This window comes from Macrobrachium nipponense, chromosome 21, assembly GCF_015104395.2.
Source record: "Macrobrachium nipponense isolate FS-2020 chromosome 21, ASM1510439v2, whole genome shotgun sequence".
In the NCBI taxonomy this organism is placed as follows: domain Eukaryota; kingdom Metazoa; phylum Arthropoda; class Malacostraca; order Decapoda; family Palaemonidae; genus Macrobrachium; species Macrobrachium nipponense.
Genome location: NC_087212.1, coordinates 32,837,597 through 32,854,625, shown reverse-complemented (window position 1 = coordinate 32,854,625; position 17,029 = coordinate 32,837,597). Strand labels below are relative to the sequence as shown.

At 35.7% G+C, this 17,029-nt stretch overlaps 1 protein-coding gene across 1 annotated transcript in view; it reads right to left on the bottom strand.

Moving 5' to 3' along the window:
• Positions 1-17,029, bottom strand: part of LOC135197578 (uncharacterized) — a 719,352-nt gene that overhangs the window by 363,123 nt on the left and 339,200 nt on the right. The window contains exon 3 of the mRNA XM_064224624.1: positions 7,631-7,693. Coding sequence (XP_064080694.1) covers positions 7,631-7,693 — 63 coding nt within the window. The remainder of the gene's footprint in view (positions 1-7,630; positions 7,694-17,029) is intronic.

Genomic DNA, 17,029 nt, shown 5'->3' with positions numbered 1-17,029 from the left:
GAACTGCCTATGAGATTATTGGCTCGTCTGATGCTCATATGGGGATTTCTGCTTAACATTACGCCTCTTTCTCGAGGTGTTTTTCGTTTATAATAATAATAATAATAATAATAATAATAATAATAATAATAATAATAATAATAATAATAATAATCAAACGAAAACTCATAATCACATGAGTCAATAGAATAGAAAAGTAAATCCACAATAGTATGTCTGTTTGATTCTGTTATTTAAAATATAAAGCAGAAAGGAGGATGGTGCAGGTCATCGAAAGCTTTCTGCTTTATATTTCAAATAACAAAAACAAACAGTCATACTACTGTGAATTTACTTTTACAATATAATAATAATAATAATAATAATAATAATAATAATAATAATAATAATAATAATAATAATAATAATAATAAGACTCCTTATTTCAGCTTAGGGGCATATACGTAGATAGACGAAGTAGATACAATACAGGACGTAAAATGTTATTACATGATATAAAAAGTCAAAATAAAAGGTTGAATCCAAACAGTTCCTGGCGTAATAATAACAACAATGATAATAAATGTAGAGTAGTAATATCAAGAATAATATCGGACAATTATCATCAGCACGTTTCTCTCTTCTGATTAACTTCTTAAGCAATTATAGAATGAAAGTAGAGCTTGTTAACTGGTAAGTGTGAACGGCAACTATCATTAATAATAATAATAATAATAATAATAATAATAATAATAATAATAATAATACAGTAGTTGTATAAAATGGAATAAGTTGTTAAACCGAGTCAAGGTGCGTATTTGAGAGGGTGTCTTAGAGAGTGACGTGCGTATCTGCATATCCTTACAAGAGTTCTAACGTGTGCGTGTGTGTGTGTGTGTGTGTGTGTGTATGGGACGTAAATGCGATGTGATTTATGAAAATGAGGCTGTAAAGGAAAGCGCTGGGGCACTTTCAGCCACTCAGTGCTTAAGGAGTTGGAGTGGTCGGACAGAAAGATGGAAGAAAGGAAGCGGGAATGGAGGTAAAGTAAAAGCCGGGAAAGAGTAGTGCACCTAGGGGCCGATGGGAGGCTGAAAATAGCCTTTATTGTCTACGGTGCACCGCGAGAAGTATACACTGAGAGCGCTATCCTTATACAGAGCATGGGGCGTAAAGACCTCTAGCCCAAGTTCAGTTAATATCAGCATAAAAAAAAATAGTTTTTAGAAACGAAAATAAATATACGGACCTCTCTTTAAAACAATCATTTTCTTTGGTGATTTTGGAGAAAAAAAAAGTTAATGTTCAAGGAAAATTCTTTTTCTGTAGATCAGGAAAAGTATTATCCTTGAAAGTAAGTTTTTATTTTCGCCCCAAAATCACCAACAGAACAGTGGTTTTCATTCTTTTTTCTCCAAAATCACTATCAGAGCAGTTGTATTTTCCCCCTCCAAAATCACCAACAGAACAGTAAGTTTCTATTTTTCCTCATTGAAAATAAAATTTTTAAAAGTATGATTCTTGAACAGTAGGTTTTTACTTTTTTCCTCCAAAATCACCAACAGGACAGTAAATTTGTATTCTTCTTTTTTTTCAGAATCACCAACAGAGTAGTAATTTTTTTATTTTTTTCGCCTCCAAATTTACCAAAAAAAAGTGTGATTTTGTATCAGTAGGTTTTTACTTTTTTCGTAAATAATCACCAACAGAGCAGTAAATTAAAAAAAAAAAAAACAATTTTTCCTCCAAAATCACTAACAGAGCAGTAATTTTTCATATAAAATCACCAACAGAGCAGGATTTTTTTTTTCCTCAAAAAATCACCAAACAGAGCAGTAAATTAAAAAAAAAATTTCCTTCAAAACCACCAACAGAAAAGTAATTTTTTTTTCTATTTCTATTTGTTTCTATTTCTTTTCTCCTCCAAAAACATAAAAAAAGTTCTGATTCTGGAACAGTAAGTTTTTATATTTTTTTCCCTTCATAATCACCAACAGAACAGTAACTTTTTATTTTCCCCCCTCCAAAACCACCAACAGAGAAGTAAATCCTTTTTCTGTTTCTATGTTTTTATTTCTTTTCTCCTCCAAAAACATAAAAAAGTTCTGATTCTGGAACAGTAAGTTTTCATATTTTTTCCCCTTCATAATCACCAACAGAACAGTAGCTTTTTATTTCCCCCCTCCAAAACCACCAACAGAAATAATGAATGGGAGTCTTCTGCAGGCCGTCAGGGAGGGGGGAAATGCCCCCCCTGCTGACATCTTTGTCATATGGTTATGTGTATCCATAAAGGGGGAACTTTGGACGAGCAATTTCCGCAGCGAGTTTACAAAATCACGGCCGTTTGATATGACTGAAAATACACAGGATAATATTTCTGAATTAGCACGGGCGAAATGCCAATATAAATAGTCATTTCATAAATCCTATTTGCATGTATATATAAATATTAATTCACTCCTGTTCATATGAATGTTGATTTAAATATCCCTTTTCCTATTAGTCTCGTAATCAGCTTATAGAAATCTGGTGAAGTTGGAATTCATCACATTCTATTTGTGCGAAAAACGTCTCGACCAAATTATATCAATTAAAATCGCATTTGGAAAACATCTTCATTTTTATGAAGAGCAATTCAGTGAATAGAGCAATTACAGTCAATACAAGAATACAATTCCATTTATTATTCATCATGTCGATACCACTTTATCAAATTCTAAAAGTAGGTTACGTCCTCTTCCGTTCTGTAGTGAGCAAGACTAGCCCAAGCTTGACGACGGCATGATTTTGGCCATTACTTACATTAAAAAATATATGTACTGTGTACAGTGAGTTTCATTATACAGAGATGTTTTAATAATAATAATAATAATAATAATAATAATAATAATAATAATAATAATAATAATAATAATAATAATAATAATAATGATAATAATAATAATACAGAAAGAGAAAAACGTGATAAGTATCAAGACCTTAAAATAGAAATAAGAAGGATATGGGATATGCCAGTTAAAATTGTACCAAAAATCATAGGAAAACTACAGACAATCCCAAGATCCCTGAAAAGGAACCTGGAAAAACTAGGTGCCGAAGTAGCTCCAGGACTCATGCAGAAGAGTGTGCTACTAGAAACTTCGCACATAGTGTTAAAAGTGATGGACTCCTAAGGAGGCAGCATGCAACCCAGAACCCCACGCTATAAAAACCACCCAGTCGAATAGGATGAATGTGATGTACAAAAAAAAAATAATAATAATAATGATAATAATAATAATAATGTCCTTCATTGCAGCTCAAGGCCATACACAGAGATAAACAAATTTAAGTATATCTTAGTTTTACCAGACCACTAAGCTGATTAACAGCTCTCCTAGGGTTGGCCTGAAGGATTAGATATTTTTACGTGGCTAGGAACCAACTGGTCACATAGCGGGACCTACAGCTTATTGTGGGATCCGAACCACATTAGATCGAGAAAGGAATTTCTATCGCCAGAAATAAATTCCTCTGATTCCGCGTTGGCCACGCCGAGAATCGAACTTCGGACCACCGGATTGGTAGCCGAGCGCAAAAACCACTCGTCCAACGAGGAACTACAGAGATAAACAAGGTGGATATTAATTCAGTACGCAAAATTTAAGCACACGAGATAAATAGTAATAATGAATGTATGGTTACATTCAAACATTGTTGAAAACGATTATAATAATAACAAAGATTATTTTTCAGCTGGAGACCATATGCAGATACCGACTGCAGATCATTTTGTTAACAAAGAAAAATGAAAGGCAACTTCCAATATTAATAGTAAAAATAAGTTTCTGCAGCAAAGGGATTACTATTATCAATACTCAGTTCTCAGCATTAAACAGTAAAGATGTTGTAATATAGATTAATTAATTATGATGATAAAGACGACAGCATCACAAGAACACAAGAAGTAATCTCGATTCAAGGATAGAGAACAATGCACAGACGTATCGAGAACATTGCTGGAATCAACTGAACGTTTATATGACAATAAGGCACCGCCTTTTAATTTCAAAGGCATAAGAATACCATGCTATCTATCTGCCTATATATATATATATATATATATCTATAATATATCTATATATAGATATTATATATATATATCTATACATACACACACACACAAAAAGTGAGGCGAGGGGATAGGCATCTTGTACATAAAAGCAGTTTACTTGGCGGCCGACGTTACGAAACTAACCTTCCAGTCGCATTTTCAAGGCTGACACAATTTTGGACATTATACTTGTCTACATTTAAAAGGACTCGTATGAATCCTATTGAAAACAAACACAGAAATAAAAAGTACAAGATAAAAGGCAAACAGAAATCCAGATTTTAAAAAAATTTACAAGAACCCGTTATAACTTTTCATATCACGTATCTAAATTGTGTGTACTGTATTGTATTTTCCTAAGTCTATCTCTGCACCTGGCCCTGAGCTCAAAAAAAATATTATTATTATTATTATTATTATTATTATTATTAATTTTATTATTATTATTATTATTATTATTCTACATCAAGAAAAAAATCACTGAAAAGTGACGAACGCATGCAAAGCTGAAGGAAACAAGCAAAAGCAGGTAAGAGTTAATTTCATAGCAACGTAAATCAATAATTATGAAAACAGAATAAAAAACATGAAACTGAAAGTTTATTTTTAATCCGAAGGGAAATTCAGACTGGCCGGACTTTTGTACTATTCATTCACGCCTCTGACTGATGGTGAAGTTACTTTATGCGTATCTAAAGAATTCAAAATTTCACATTGTCCTCAATTACATGATCTAGATATGTCTAAAGCAAAATAGATGATAAGAAAGGGAAAATAGAGGGCCAGAACTTTAAACTGGAAGAGACAACGCCTCTTGGAATGGAGAATGCTATAAGGATAATAGAATTTGCTTCTCTGAAAAAATCGGGCTAATATTACGTAGAAACATGTAGACATGACATTTAGGTGAGCGAAACCATTTATTTGGGAATGTACGTAAATAAGGTGTTGAGAAAATCATTCTTCTTCTTCTTCTTCTCAGCTTTAACCCATTTTTATATGGGGTCGCCGTTGTGAATGAGTCGTCTCCATCGATCTCTGTCCTGTGCATCGTTCTCGTTATCTTCCCCTACACAATCACGCCATCTTTTTCTTGGTCAAACTTCGGCACAATCGAGCTTTCTGTACAGTGTAGAATTATGTATGAGCCGCGCCCCCATGAAACTTTCTGCCACGGCCCGGTGATGGCCTGTCCGATAGCGTTGCTAGACGTACGTTCATGGCTAACCTTACCCTTCAATAAAATAAAAACTACCGAGGCTAAAGGGCTGCAATTTGGAACGTTTGATGTCTGGAGGGTGGATGATCAACGTACCAATTTTCAACCCCCAAGATTCAGTGGTTTTTAAGATCTGAGGGCGGACAGAAAAAGTGCGGACGGATAGAACATAACGTAATTGAAGCGAAATGTCAAATAACAGCGTGTAAATGAACAGTATACATGTTTTATGTAATCAGAGTTTAATTTTGCTTTACGTTCAGGGAAACTAGCGTAAATATATTGCACATGAAGTGCAAAAAATATGGAGTAATAAATATTTATATTAAGACCCACAAAGGGTGAGAATTTTTAAGACGGGAATCTTAAATAATAAAAACCTCTTAAAAATTTATGGTAAACGAAAAGGAGGAAAAAACATTACCCGCATTTCGTTCGTTAAATTTTTATGTATAATTTACAATGAGAAAGGGATAATATATGAAACAAAAATAAACATTCGGATAAGAATAAGACGGAGAGAGAGAGAGAGAGAGAGAGAGAGAGAGAGAGAGAGAGAATCCACTCGTGATTAGCTTTTCCAATCATTTCTTCATAAAATAGTTTTGTCCAAATGACATTTTACTATATTTTATGTATGTGTCGTATATGAGCGGAAGATTTTTTTAGATAACAGAGAGAGAGAGAGAGAGAGAGAGAGAGAGAGAGAGAGAGAGAGATTTACTCATAATTAAATTTTCCGATTTTCCAATCATTTATATATATTTTTTTTCAATCTGAAATTTTTATTCAAAAGAACATAAAATATATAACAAAAGGTTTTGTATGCCCCGTATGTGAGTGCAAGACATATGATTTAAGAGAGAGAGAGAGAGAGAGAGAGAGAGAGAGAGAGAGAGAGAGAGAGAAGTCGAACAAAAGAAGAACGGAAAAATCATCAGAACTTTCGCACAGGCAATAAAGTCCCAACGACGTTTTTATCCTCGTTCCCGTCGGCGTCCGGAGGAGGAGGAGGAGGAGGAGGAGGAGGAGGAACCTGGCCTGTTCCTCACTTGTAGGCCTCGTTGCACAGTTAGTAGATATTAACCGGAGCGTTATTGCCGTCCGACAGCCGTTATTAACAGATAACGATTGACTCAAACTCCGGTAATTACTGGAGTGTATAGTGAACGAAATGGTCCAATGTCCAATTGACACGGGGGGAAAAATGGACAGAATTCTATCGCGTGGAATGGAGAGAGAGAGAGAGAGAGAGAGAGAGAGAGAGAGAGGACAATTATACTGCGCGCGCTTGCGCGCCGGAATCGAATCGCCGGGGACATGGAACGAAATCCGTATCTTCACACGTTAGGTACAAAAGCTTTACGACAAATAAATACGGCATTAACCGTGCCCCCCCTCCCTCCCTTCCTCACATAGCCCCCCCCCCCCCCCAACACAAAACCTCTCCTCAATCTCGACTTTCTCAGAAGTTTCTAAACAAAGGCCGACGTCGTAACATCTGGGCGTAATAACACGGATCCCAGAGCGATGGGAAAGGACGCCTCTCCTTATTTATCATCACAACACTTTGTTTGAGGATTACCGTGTCCCGAGGGACGTCAAGAGCCACGAGTGACTGCAGAGCAAACTCTTGACCCTTCGCGGCTGGAATGGCGATGGCTGTGTGGACTCGGATTTTCCAGCGTCTCGGCTGGAAACGAAGTGACAAATTCCCTAAATCAAATTACGGTTGTAATTTAAGGCTGATCTTCAGGACCGGCAAGCAAGCTAAATATTTTAGCCTCAGAAGACGGCAGGAATCTTTTGGTTGGTTGAACGAAGTTTAAAGGAGGAATTAATACCAATTAATGCTAATAAGACCGATGGGAAGCCTCTCACAATCAGTATCGAAATTATAATCAAATAACATAAACGTACAACCTCGCGTGCGCGCGTAACACACACACAAAATGTGCGCATATTTAAATACATATATATTCCTTTTTTGATAACATGACCTCATTTAAGCATGAAAATATCTAATGGAGATTTTTTAAATGATATCCTACTATTAATTGTATCAGTACACAAAACAATTGTCCATGTGATGAAGTTAATATGTTATATATATATATATATAATATATATATATATATATATATACGTATATATATAAATATATATATATATATATATATATATATATATATATATATAATATTGAATTGTTATCACATCACTGTAACATATTTTATACTTACAAACATTAAGTTACTAATTTAGTTTAATGTCAAATTCACCCTACTTTGGGATTAATACCGAAGAGGAATTAAAATTGGTATGTGGTTATTTACCTGGTGGATTCGATCCCCGACAACGACACCCTCCGACTCCAGTGACGAGTATGTACCATTTGGCTGTCAAGAAAGGTAGAGGAAATTATAAATTAAACGACATTCACGGCTTAATTTTATTTTTGATATAAAAAATGTGACGGTGACGTGCTAAAATTTCAGATATAATATATATATATGTACACATAATACACACACACACACACACACACATAATTATATATATATATATAATATATATATATATATATATATATATATATATATATATATATATATATATATATATATATATATAAATGAATTTTTATCACATCACTGTGATTCATACACATACATCGAGCTGCAAATGCCATTTAATATCCAATTCGCTCTACCTCGGAATTAATATATTTTCATATATGTTAACCGAAGTGGAATTTTTTATTGATAATAATTTCGTCTTCTCGTGGGTTCGAACCAGCGCCCAGCGGACAGAGGAGAAATCGGGACTTCAGTGACTTTATCGACTCAGCCAACAGGTTCGAACCCACGAGAGGACGAAATTATTATCAACCCAAAAAATTACCCTTCGGTTAACATATATGTAGAAGCTATATTAATTCCGAGGTAGAGAGAATTGGATAGTAAAGGACATTTGTAGCTTGATGTATGTATATTATAAATACACATATTTGTAGCTTATATATACAAATGTATGATGGTAAATGCAAGATAGCTCTGCCAAATTTTCTCCTCTTTTCGGCAAGGAAAACAATCACCCAACATTCCTAAACAGCAAAAGGAATTTGAAAAGAAAACATTGCTCAAAAACACCACAACCACAGCCACATCCATCAACCGAAACCCTCCTGAAGGTGCCACTAATTGGACGCGTGACCTCAAGTCGTAACCTCGAAGAGAGACACACTGCTGATATTGGAGACGAGAGAGAGATTAAAACGCGCTCTCATCGCTGCAGCTATAAATCTCCAGGGTTTTATCTCTCCCCCGGGGGTTGAAAGCCCACGAGGTTATTTCCTCTGAAAGGGGAGTTTGACCCTCTTTGCTATTTCGAGATCTTGAGTACTGAAAGGTAAAGGAAAGCGTGACGTTACTTTCTATCAGGGAGAGAAGAAAGCCTTCAACTGAATTCTTATTTTTAGGATCAGTTTATTCTTGAAGGCGAGTTTATTACCATATAGAATATCTTGCATTTCTAATGATGATACTGTCAACAGACATTCTTTCTCTCTCTCTCTCTCTCTCTCTCTCTTCTCTCTCTCTCTGTATAAGACTAACATACTTTCCATTTAACTTTTAAGTTTTGAGGAGGTGGACAATGGAAGGTGGTACCCAAGGTCTATAGATTGGTGGTACCCTTGCGGTGTCCTTATGGTTTCCAACAAGTATTTTGGAATGAGGCTGCTAGCCCTGTGCCCTTCACGATAGCATTTATATAGGTATGTATAATATATATATATATATATATATATATATATATATATATATATATATATATATATATAGTATATTTATAATATATAATTATATCTTGCAAGTAAATAACTGGTACTTTCGTCTTTTCGAAAATGCGTGTTAATGTTCGTGATTTTTGCGCGCGTTCGCACACGCACATACGCACACACCAATATTGATTTTATCTACATGCACGTATGCCAATATTTCTACATTAACAAATTACACCAAATTTTCTTTAAATATTCATTGATATAACAATCTATACGAATTAATAATTATATGCTAACTTTGACAATTGGAACAATGAAGTTTTTTGTTTCATATTATTACTTTGACATTATGAAAAACTGAAGAGCTATTGCATACATGATAAATCAATTTAAAGTAAAGAAAATAACAACTGCAAAACAATTCCATAAAGTTAAGTGCTAAAAAAAAAATCTCCCCCCCTCCCCCCCCCCCAGAAAAAAAACAAGTACCCTTTGCAACCACCATATCACCTTTCACCTCCGCGTAAATAAACCCTCTCTCTCCCTTATTCCGTCAACCCTTCCCCTCTGTGCTAATCATACTAAATATTTCCCCTACAGCTACTTCATTTCTCCCTTTTCTTTATTGTGCCATCATCTCCCCTCTCCCCGCTTTTTTTTATATTTCTATATTTAAACGCGACTTTGCCTCTTGCGTCATCCCATTGTCGAAGTCTCAAACCTTCTTCTCACGAGGCGTTATCTTATCATTTCTGAATGGGCGTCCGCCCACATCCACACCCGCCGCAGAAACGAGATAAAAATCTTCATTTTCTATTACCTTCTAGGAGCGTCGTCCTCCTCCCTTCACGACCACCAAACCATTTTCCCTAACGTGGACATTTTCCCCCTAAAACACACGCGTGTTTCCCCCCTTCTATCTCCCTGGAATCTCCCCCAACTAAATAGCGTAACAACGTCACCCACGCCCTCCTCTCTCTTGCCCACTTGGGCGCATCAAGGTCTCTGCTGTCTGTGCCGTAAACGTCATCCCCCCCCCCCCCCCACCCCGGCCACCTCCCCTCCCCTACAGAGTCGTGCGCGTAATCCCCGAATATCACTGATATTTGCATGAGATTGCTCCCTTGTGTCAACACTCACGCTGTTTTTGATGGAGGTAAACAACAAGGAAGGAGGAAAGTCAGGCCAGCTGAGAGCGAGCCGAGTGAGTGGCGCCCCTCTGAAGGGGTGTTGGGCTGGAAGAAGACCTACCCCCGCCCCCCTCCCTCCCTCCCTGCCCAAACGCCACGCAGCACAAAGGGCTTGGAAAGGGGCGGGAGGCGAAGAAGGAAGGCGAATAAGAGCTTGAAGGGAAGGAAAGGGGAAGAAAACAGAGCCGGAGGCAAGGGGCCGCTGCTGCTGATTTTGCTGGCGCTGGAGTCTGGGCTGGATATGTGCTGGAAGCAGGTGAAACGGCAATCAGGAGGAGGCTAAAGGACGACTTCTGAAAACGAGAGAGACTGCTGCTGCAGAGGGAGTGAGTCTCTGCTTAAGCCTCAGGGGGAGCGAGGCCAGAGAGCCAAAAGGGGAGAGGCTGAAGGAGGCGCCGGATTGGAAAAAGAGTAGAAGAAATGCGTTAAGGATAAAGACTTGAAACAGAAAGGCAAAAGATAGAGAGGACGCGCCAAAAGCTCTCAAAACGTTGAACGGGAAAATAGTATAAAGAGAATTGGAAGGGCTGTGAGATTCAATATATACAGAAGACTACAAAGGCGAAACGGATTTAGAAATGTAGAAGGAATACGAAAGATTACATAAGATACAACACTAACACGAACTTCACTACCTTCGCATACACAGTACACAAACGCAGGCATCAATACGTTGAACACTGTGTGTGTGTGTGTGTGTGTGTGTGTGTTGTGTGTTTTGTGTGCGTGTGTGTTGTGTGTTTATGTGTGTTTATATATATTCCTTTGTGTTTGCCTTTATATTTTTTTTATTTTATTTTTTGTTTTGTTTTGTAATCATATACAGAAATTTTTGCCTGTTAGGATTAATGTTCAATATTTTTCACCTGTCTTTAGTAATAATGTAATTTTCTTAGTTGTTCAAGTGTGGTTTTTGTGTTTTTAATTTTTTTTTTTCTCTGTCCCCTGGAAGTGTCGTTGTGCTTAGTAGCTTTGCTCTTTACTATTAATCTCTCATTTGATTAGTTACCATTTTGCTTTTATATAAAATTCGAATTTCACTGATGTAATGATAATTAATCTATATAATCTTTTAAAAGTATAATTTACTACTATGCCCCATTTTAGTTTGATTTAATGTATAGAATTTTAAATTTTTCCTGTTTTTAGTCTTGAAGATGGGATTTGCATCCCGAAACGTAGGCGCTGGATAGAAATAAAGTTTTAACGAAAAATGCTGAAGTTTCTGCTGGCCATACTCTTTCTATTAAAGATCCGACTTTCTAGAAGCGACAATGCCATTCATTATATATATATATATATATATATATATATATATATATATATATATATATATATATATATACATATATATATATATATATATATATCTATATACATATATATATAATATATATATATATATACATATATATATATACTATATATATATATATATATATATATATATATATATATATGTAAATTCCTTGAACAAGGAAATGAGTTATTTCATGTAGAACTACCAAGCTAGATACTCCTTTAAACCGTATTAATAAAGGAAGGGGATTGATCGACTGATGGAGAGAGAGAGAGAGAAAGATAGTAGAGAGAGAAAAGACGAGAGAGAGAGAGAGAGAGAGAGAGAAAGAGAGAGAGAGTTTCCCTTCACCCTTCTCGGTTTAACTTTTAATATACATAGTTACAAGGGTTTTCTAACAATATAATGTAAGAGGATATAAAATATCGCATTTCGAAGAAAGCGCAGTACGATGAAGGGTCATAAAGAAGTCAATATTTGGAGCACCCATTTATTTCATCATTAAAGTACAATTTTCTTATCGACAGTCACGTGCTATGAAAATGAACGACTTTTAGTCAAGACTGAGTACGACTTGACTTTCGTGAGGCACTTCAGGCCAGACTATGAGTCTATCTATAATAATAAAATCCGAGTGGATCTTGTTTGTCCTACAAACCGGTTTTTCCGCCCCGGGTTGAACTGGAGGGTAGGGGGGAGACATCCACCATCCTCCTGCAAACCTCTTTGTTCGCCCCGGGTGAGCCAGGGTTGGTAGGGGATCGGAAAGGTAAGGGAGACAGCGAGTAATAATAATTGAAAGCTTTACTTTCTACTGTTTTACTTCTTCTTTTAAAAATACAAATATTCCTACTTGCTTGATGATGAAATATAAAAATACATAAAATCACTAAAAATTTTAAGAAATATCCCATGGAAATTTAGAAAGCCGAAAATTTCAAAATAAGACGTAAAATCTAAGAGTAATGGATAAAAAGAGACGCTTTCTGAATTAAAATGTTAGTCATGAAAAATATACCATAAGACAAAACTCCCCAAATAAAATTCAGTTAATAGTGAATCATACACAGATAAGGCCTCTGTGACGGAGGTAGATTAAAGATCGCTATCAACAAATGCCAACGATTTACAGTAAAGCAAAAGAAGCGAGTAATGGGAAAGAATTATTCACGATCTATTCGTTAATAAAGAAAGAACCAATACGAGGACTTCCGGCCTTCTGATGGGCTTCCCCCAACGGTTTAGGCCAGGAGTGGTATTTACCGGATGTGCTTCCAATAGCGAGAGAGAGCTTAATCACCCAGAAAATTTTAATGAACATAAAACTGGCAACAAAGGTAGCCTTTGTACTCTTCTCTAGAAAACGATCTTACTGAGAGAGAGGGAGAGAGAGAGAAAGAGAGAGAGAAAGAGAGAGAGAGAGGATACTAATATTATAGTCATTCCTGCAGATACAAATTTACTTCATTATAACATAGTCTCGAAGCTAGATGTGCGATATGATGTTGATCATTCCTGTATATGCGAATCGACTTCATTACAAAAGCCAATTTCGAACACAGGTTTACAATATGTTGTTTCCCAGTACCTGTGCCATGTAGTACAAACAAACACGACGGAAAAACGATTATCCAAACAAGCAAAAACCTGGAGGAGAAAATTGGCATATTACTTCAAGAGGAGAAGACTGAAGCGAGTAAGTAGCTTAAGTAGGAATAAAAGGAGGGGGGGGAGAAGCGATCTTTGCTCTTCAGCCGTATATGAAAGGGAGAGCAAATGGGATGTTATAAAGGGTCTCCAGAAACGACAGAATGGGGCCGCGTTTGAGGTGTTCCGCGTGTGACTGGTTATTTCTCTAGACGCTTTGATATCTCTCTACTCTTTGATACTCTCTCTCTCTCTTTCAATCGATGGATGGATGAACAGCAAGACCAAAGTATATGCTCAAACTACAATCACACGTGTTTGCATACATGTACTTATATATATATATATATCATATATATATATATATATATATATATATATATATATATATATATAGATATATCTATATATAAATATAGATATATCTATATCTAAATATATATATATATATATATATATATATATATATATAGATATAGATATATATATATATGTGTATATATATATATATATATAAATATAGAGAGAGAGAGAGAGAGAGAGAGAGAGAGAGAGAGAGAGAGCAATTCATTTCTATTAAAAAACCGCTATCTTTCGAGTCAGGAAAAGATCTAATGAAGGGACTGAAGAGGCCGAAAGTATTGAACATTACAAATAACCATCTTTCATTTTGGTTTCATCGTCCAAGTTACAGACTCCAAAAAACCCCACATTATCCATTATATTAAATATCAAAAGACATGTCATACCTTGAAATACGTCTCCCCCCCAAGCCTCACACACACACACAAAAAAAAAAAAAAAAAAAAAAAGGCAACTCGACATCCGTATTATAAATGACAAGACTCTTGGAAAAAATGTTTTCTCTTTAATTTTTTTCTTCGTTAATATGCATCCCATAATTTTTCTCCCCTGCCTCCCATATGCTCCCTCAACTACTGCCTGTCATGTTCCTGTCACGTTTTATGCATAAATAAACAATCGCTCTTGTAAATTAATGTAAATAATTCATATATTCGTGTATTCAAACGGTGTGCTACCTAATGCGTGTGTGTGTGCGCGTGCGCATCTCTTGTCCAAGTTTCTTGAAGTGTTTAATATTTCGTTCCATCTGTTATTCATCGATGACTTTTATCTTTTTATTTGTGAAAGATCTAATGAAGTTAACATTTCTCAACCTATGCCGATTTTATGAAATTTAAGCTGGTCATTCAGTACTGAGGTAATTTCGGCCATTCACCACTCAGGACAGTGTAAAGAGATCCAGAAAATAAAGGAAAGGAAGAACAAAGATGAAAGAGGAACAGAGAAACATTTAGTCGGGCACAAACTTATTACAAAGTACAGCAGAACAACAAGCAACACAGACGCGGTATGCTTAAGGGGAAAAGCCCTCTGTGGTGGATAGCATTGGCTGTGGAATCAGTATATGTAGTATATACCCTCTCCACCCTATCGATTAGTACTAGACAAAAGTCATTCATAAGTTGATACGGTACTCAGGTTGCGTCACAAAACATAAATACTTACAGATGACTGCATAGGTGAATTACAACACATTGATTAGAGATGATTCACTAAGAGATTGCACTACAAGATGTGGCTTGGATATCATTAAGTATGCTACATATAAAGATACATTGTACAATAAAAAAATGAATTATTTCTACAAAAAATATACATTTTATCAGGTTCAAACAGAAAAACCCACAGGGACACTAAGAAGTCATAGTTAGAGAAGTTGGAGAGCAAGATTGAAGGAAGGTGGCGGGAATGGAGGTAAAGTAAAAGAGTAAAAAGTTGAAGCAACTAGTGGCCGACGGGACGCTGCAAATACCTTTTAGCAAAGCCTGCAGTGCACTGCGTGAGGTGAACCGATGGCACTAAACGCTTACCGGGATCTCAACCTAATCAAAATATTGTTCTGAAGACGACGAATATAAAAATCAGTTATAATGAAACTGAACTCTATAGAGGAACTTTCATACTCCGTAATTCAAAATGAATGATGGGCCTTCCACTTCAGTTCTACAGGAAAGATTACTTTAGAAGAAAAGTCTTGCAAAGTTGAAACTAAAGCCAACCGAAATTGTAAGTCAAGAGTAAATGACTGGCGATGAGTAACAGCGATCTGCAAAGAGCAGTATTTCCGAGGGACATTCTAGGCATCTGTTTTGAATATTCTGAGTGAAAAAAAGAATACTAACCTATTACAAAGCACGACTTCAAAATAGCCATCAGGACCCTGAATAGAACAAGAGTAATATACGCCGAGTTCTTTCTGCAATGTATGTGAGAGTATCATGTAACGGAATGTAACATTTGGAAGTTGTTAAGAACAAAGCAGACTTGTAAAGGACACTTTTGCACTTCTGATTACTACAGACAAGTTGGGTTGGCGAATCTCCTTACAGAAGTTCCTCTCCCACTAGAATGATTGCACTCTCACTCAATATTGTTTTATCAGTGGGTTATTCCGTATACACTCTCCAGGTAATCACAAAATAAAAAAGTTACTTAATAAAGTGGAGAATTTCGATCATGAATACAATACTTATACTACTTTACGAAGTATGCTCTACGGAGGGCGATTCTTTTCGAAAACATATTCGACTCGTATTTTCCACTTGTCAAAATAGAATTGTGAATAATGCCCAGGAAATGTCAGATCTTTCAGGCATTAGATTCTAACGACAATGGCAAGTATACCATGTATTGCGGCGTTAGCATAACAAAAGAAAATTACGAAATACCATAAAAAGTGCCACAAAAAGCACGAAACTCTTTAGAGGATAACAATCAGAATATTAAAAAAAATTGTACACAAAATAATTCAAACCTATGAAGTCTTTTGCCATCATACAATTTCCAACCCCCAATAATACAATTTCATTAAATGTATAAGAAACACAAAACTCTTTCGACAAGACCGATAAGGATATCAAAAATAAAAAAAAAAAATAAAAAAAAAATAACTGCAAGACCTTTATTCCCTTAACTGCAACAATTCAAATTTATCTAGTTTTCCACCATTCCACAATATCCCCCATAACGAAATGTCATCAGATGATTAATAAGAAACAGAACTCCTTCCAGAATAAAAACTTTAAACATCAAAAGCGAAATATTACCAAGAAAAATATTCAGCTGCTAGAGCTTCATCCCTTTGCCTTCAGCTATTCATAACTATCAAATTTTAAAGATTCCACAATTTCCTCCATCCCATTTCAAAGAATTATTTTCACAGAGAATGTAAATATAAGCCCTTCTATCCCAAAGAGGAATACCATAGAAATTATAATAAGAAGCAGAAAACTCTCTCGAGAATAATACTCAAAATATCTTAAACAATTCAGACCCATCAAGTTTTCCGCTATTTCCTCCATCCCCAATAATGATATATCATCCGAAATGTAATGAGAAACACAAAACTCTTTCGAGAATAACGGTAAAAATACAAAACACAAAACTGTATCGAAAAACAACTGCTGGACCTTTATTTTTCTGACTTCAAACCATTCAAATCTATCGAGTTTTCCACAATTCCTCAATTTCCCCGATACCCCACAATGGAATGTTATTAAAAGGTTGATAAGAAGCTCAAAACTCCTTCGAGAAGAACGATAAAAATACAATAAACGAAATTGTTACCCCGCCCCCCAAAAAATTCAACTGCTAGAGCATTATTCCTTTGCCTTCAAAAATTCAGATCTCTCAACTTTTTAAGATTGCACAATTTCCTTCATCCCCGCATCAAAGAATTTTTTTCCCACAGCGAATATAAATCTAGCCCCTTCTATCCCAAAGAGAT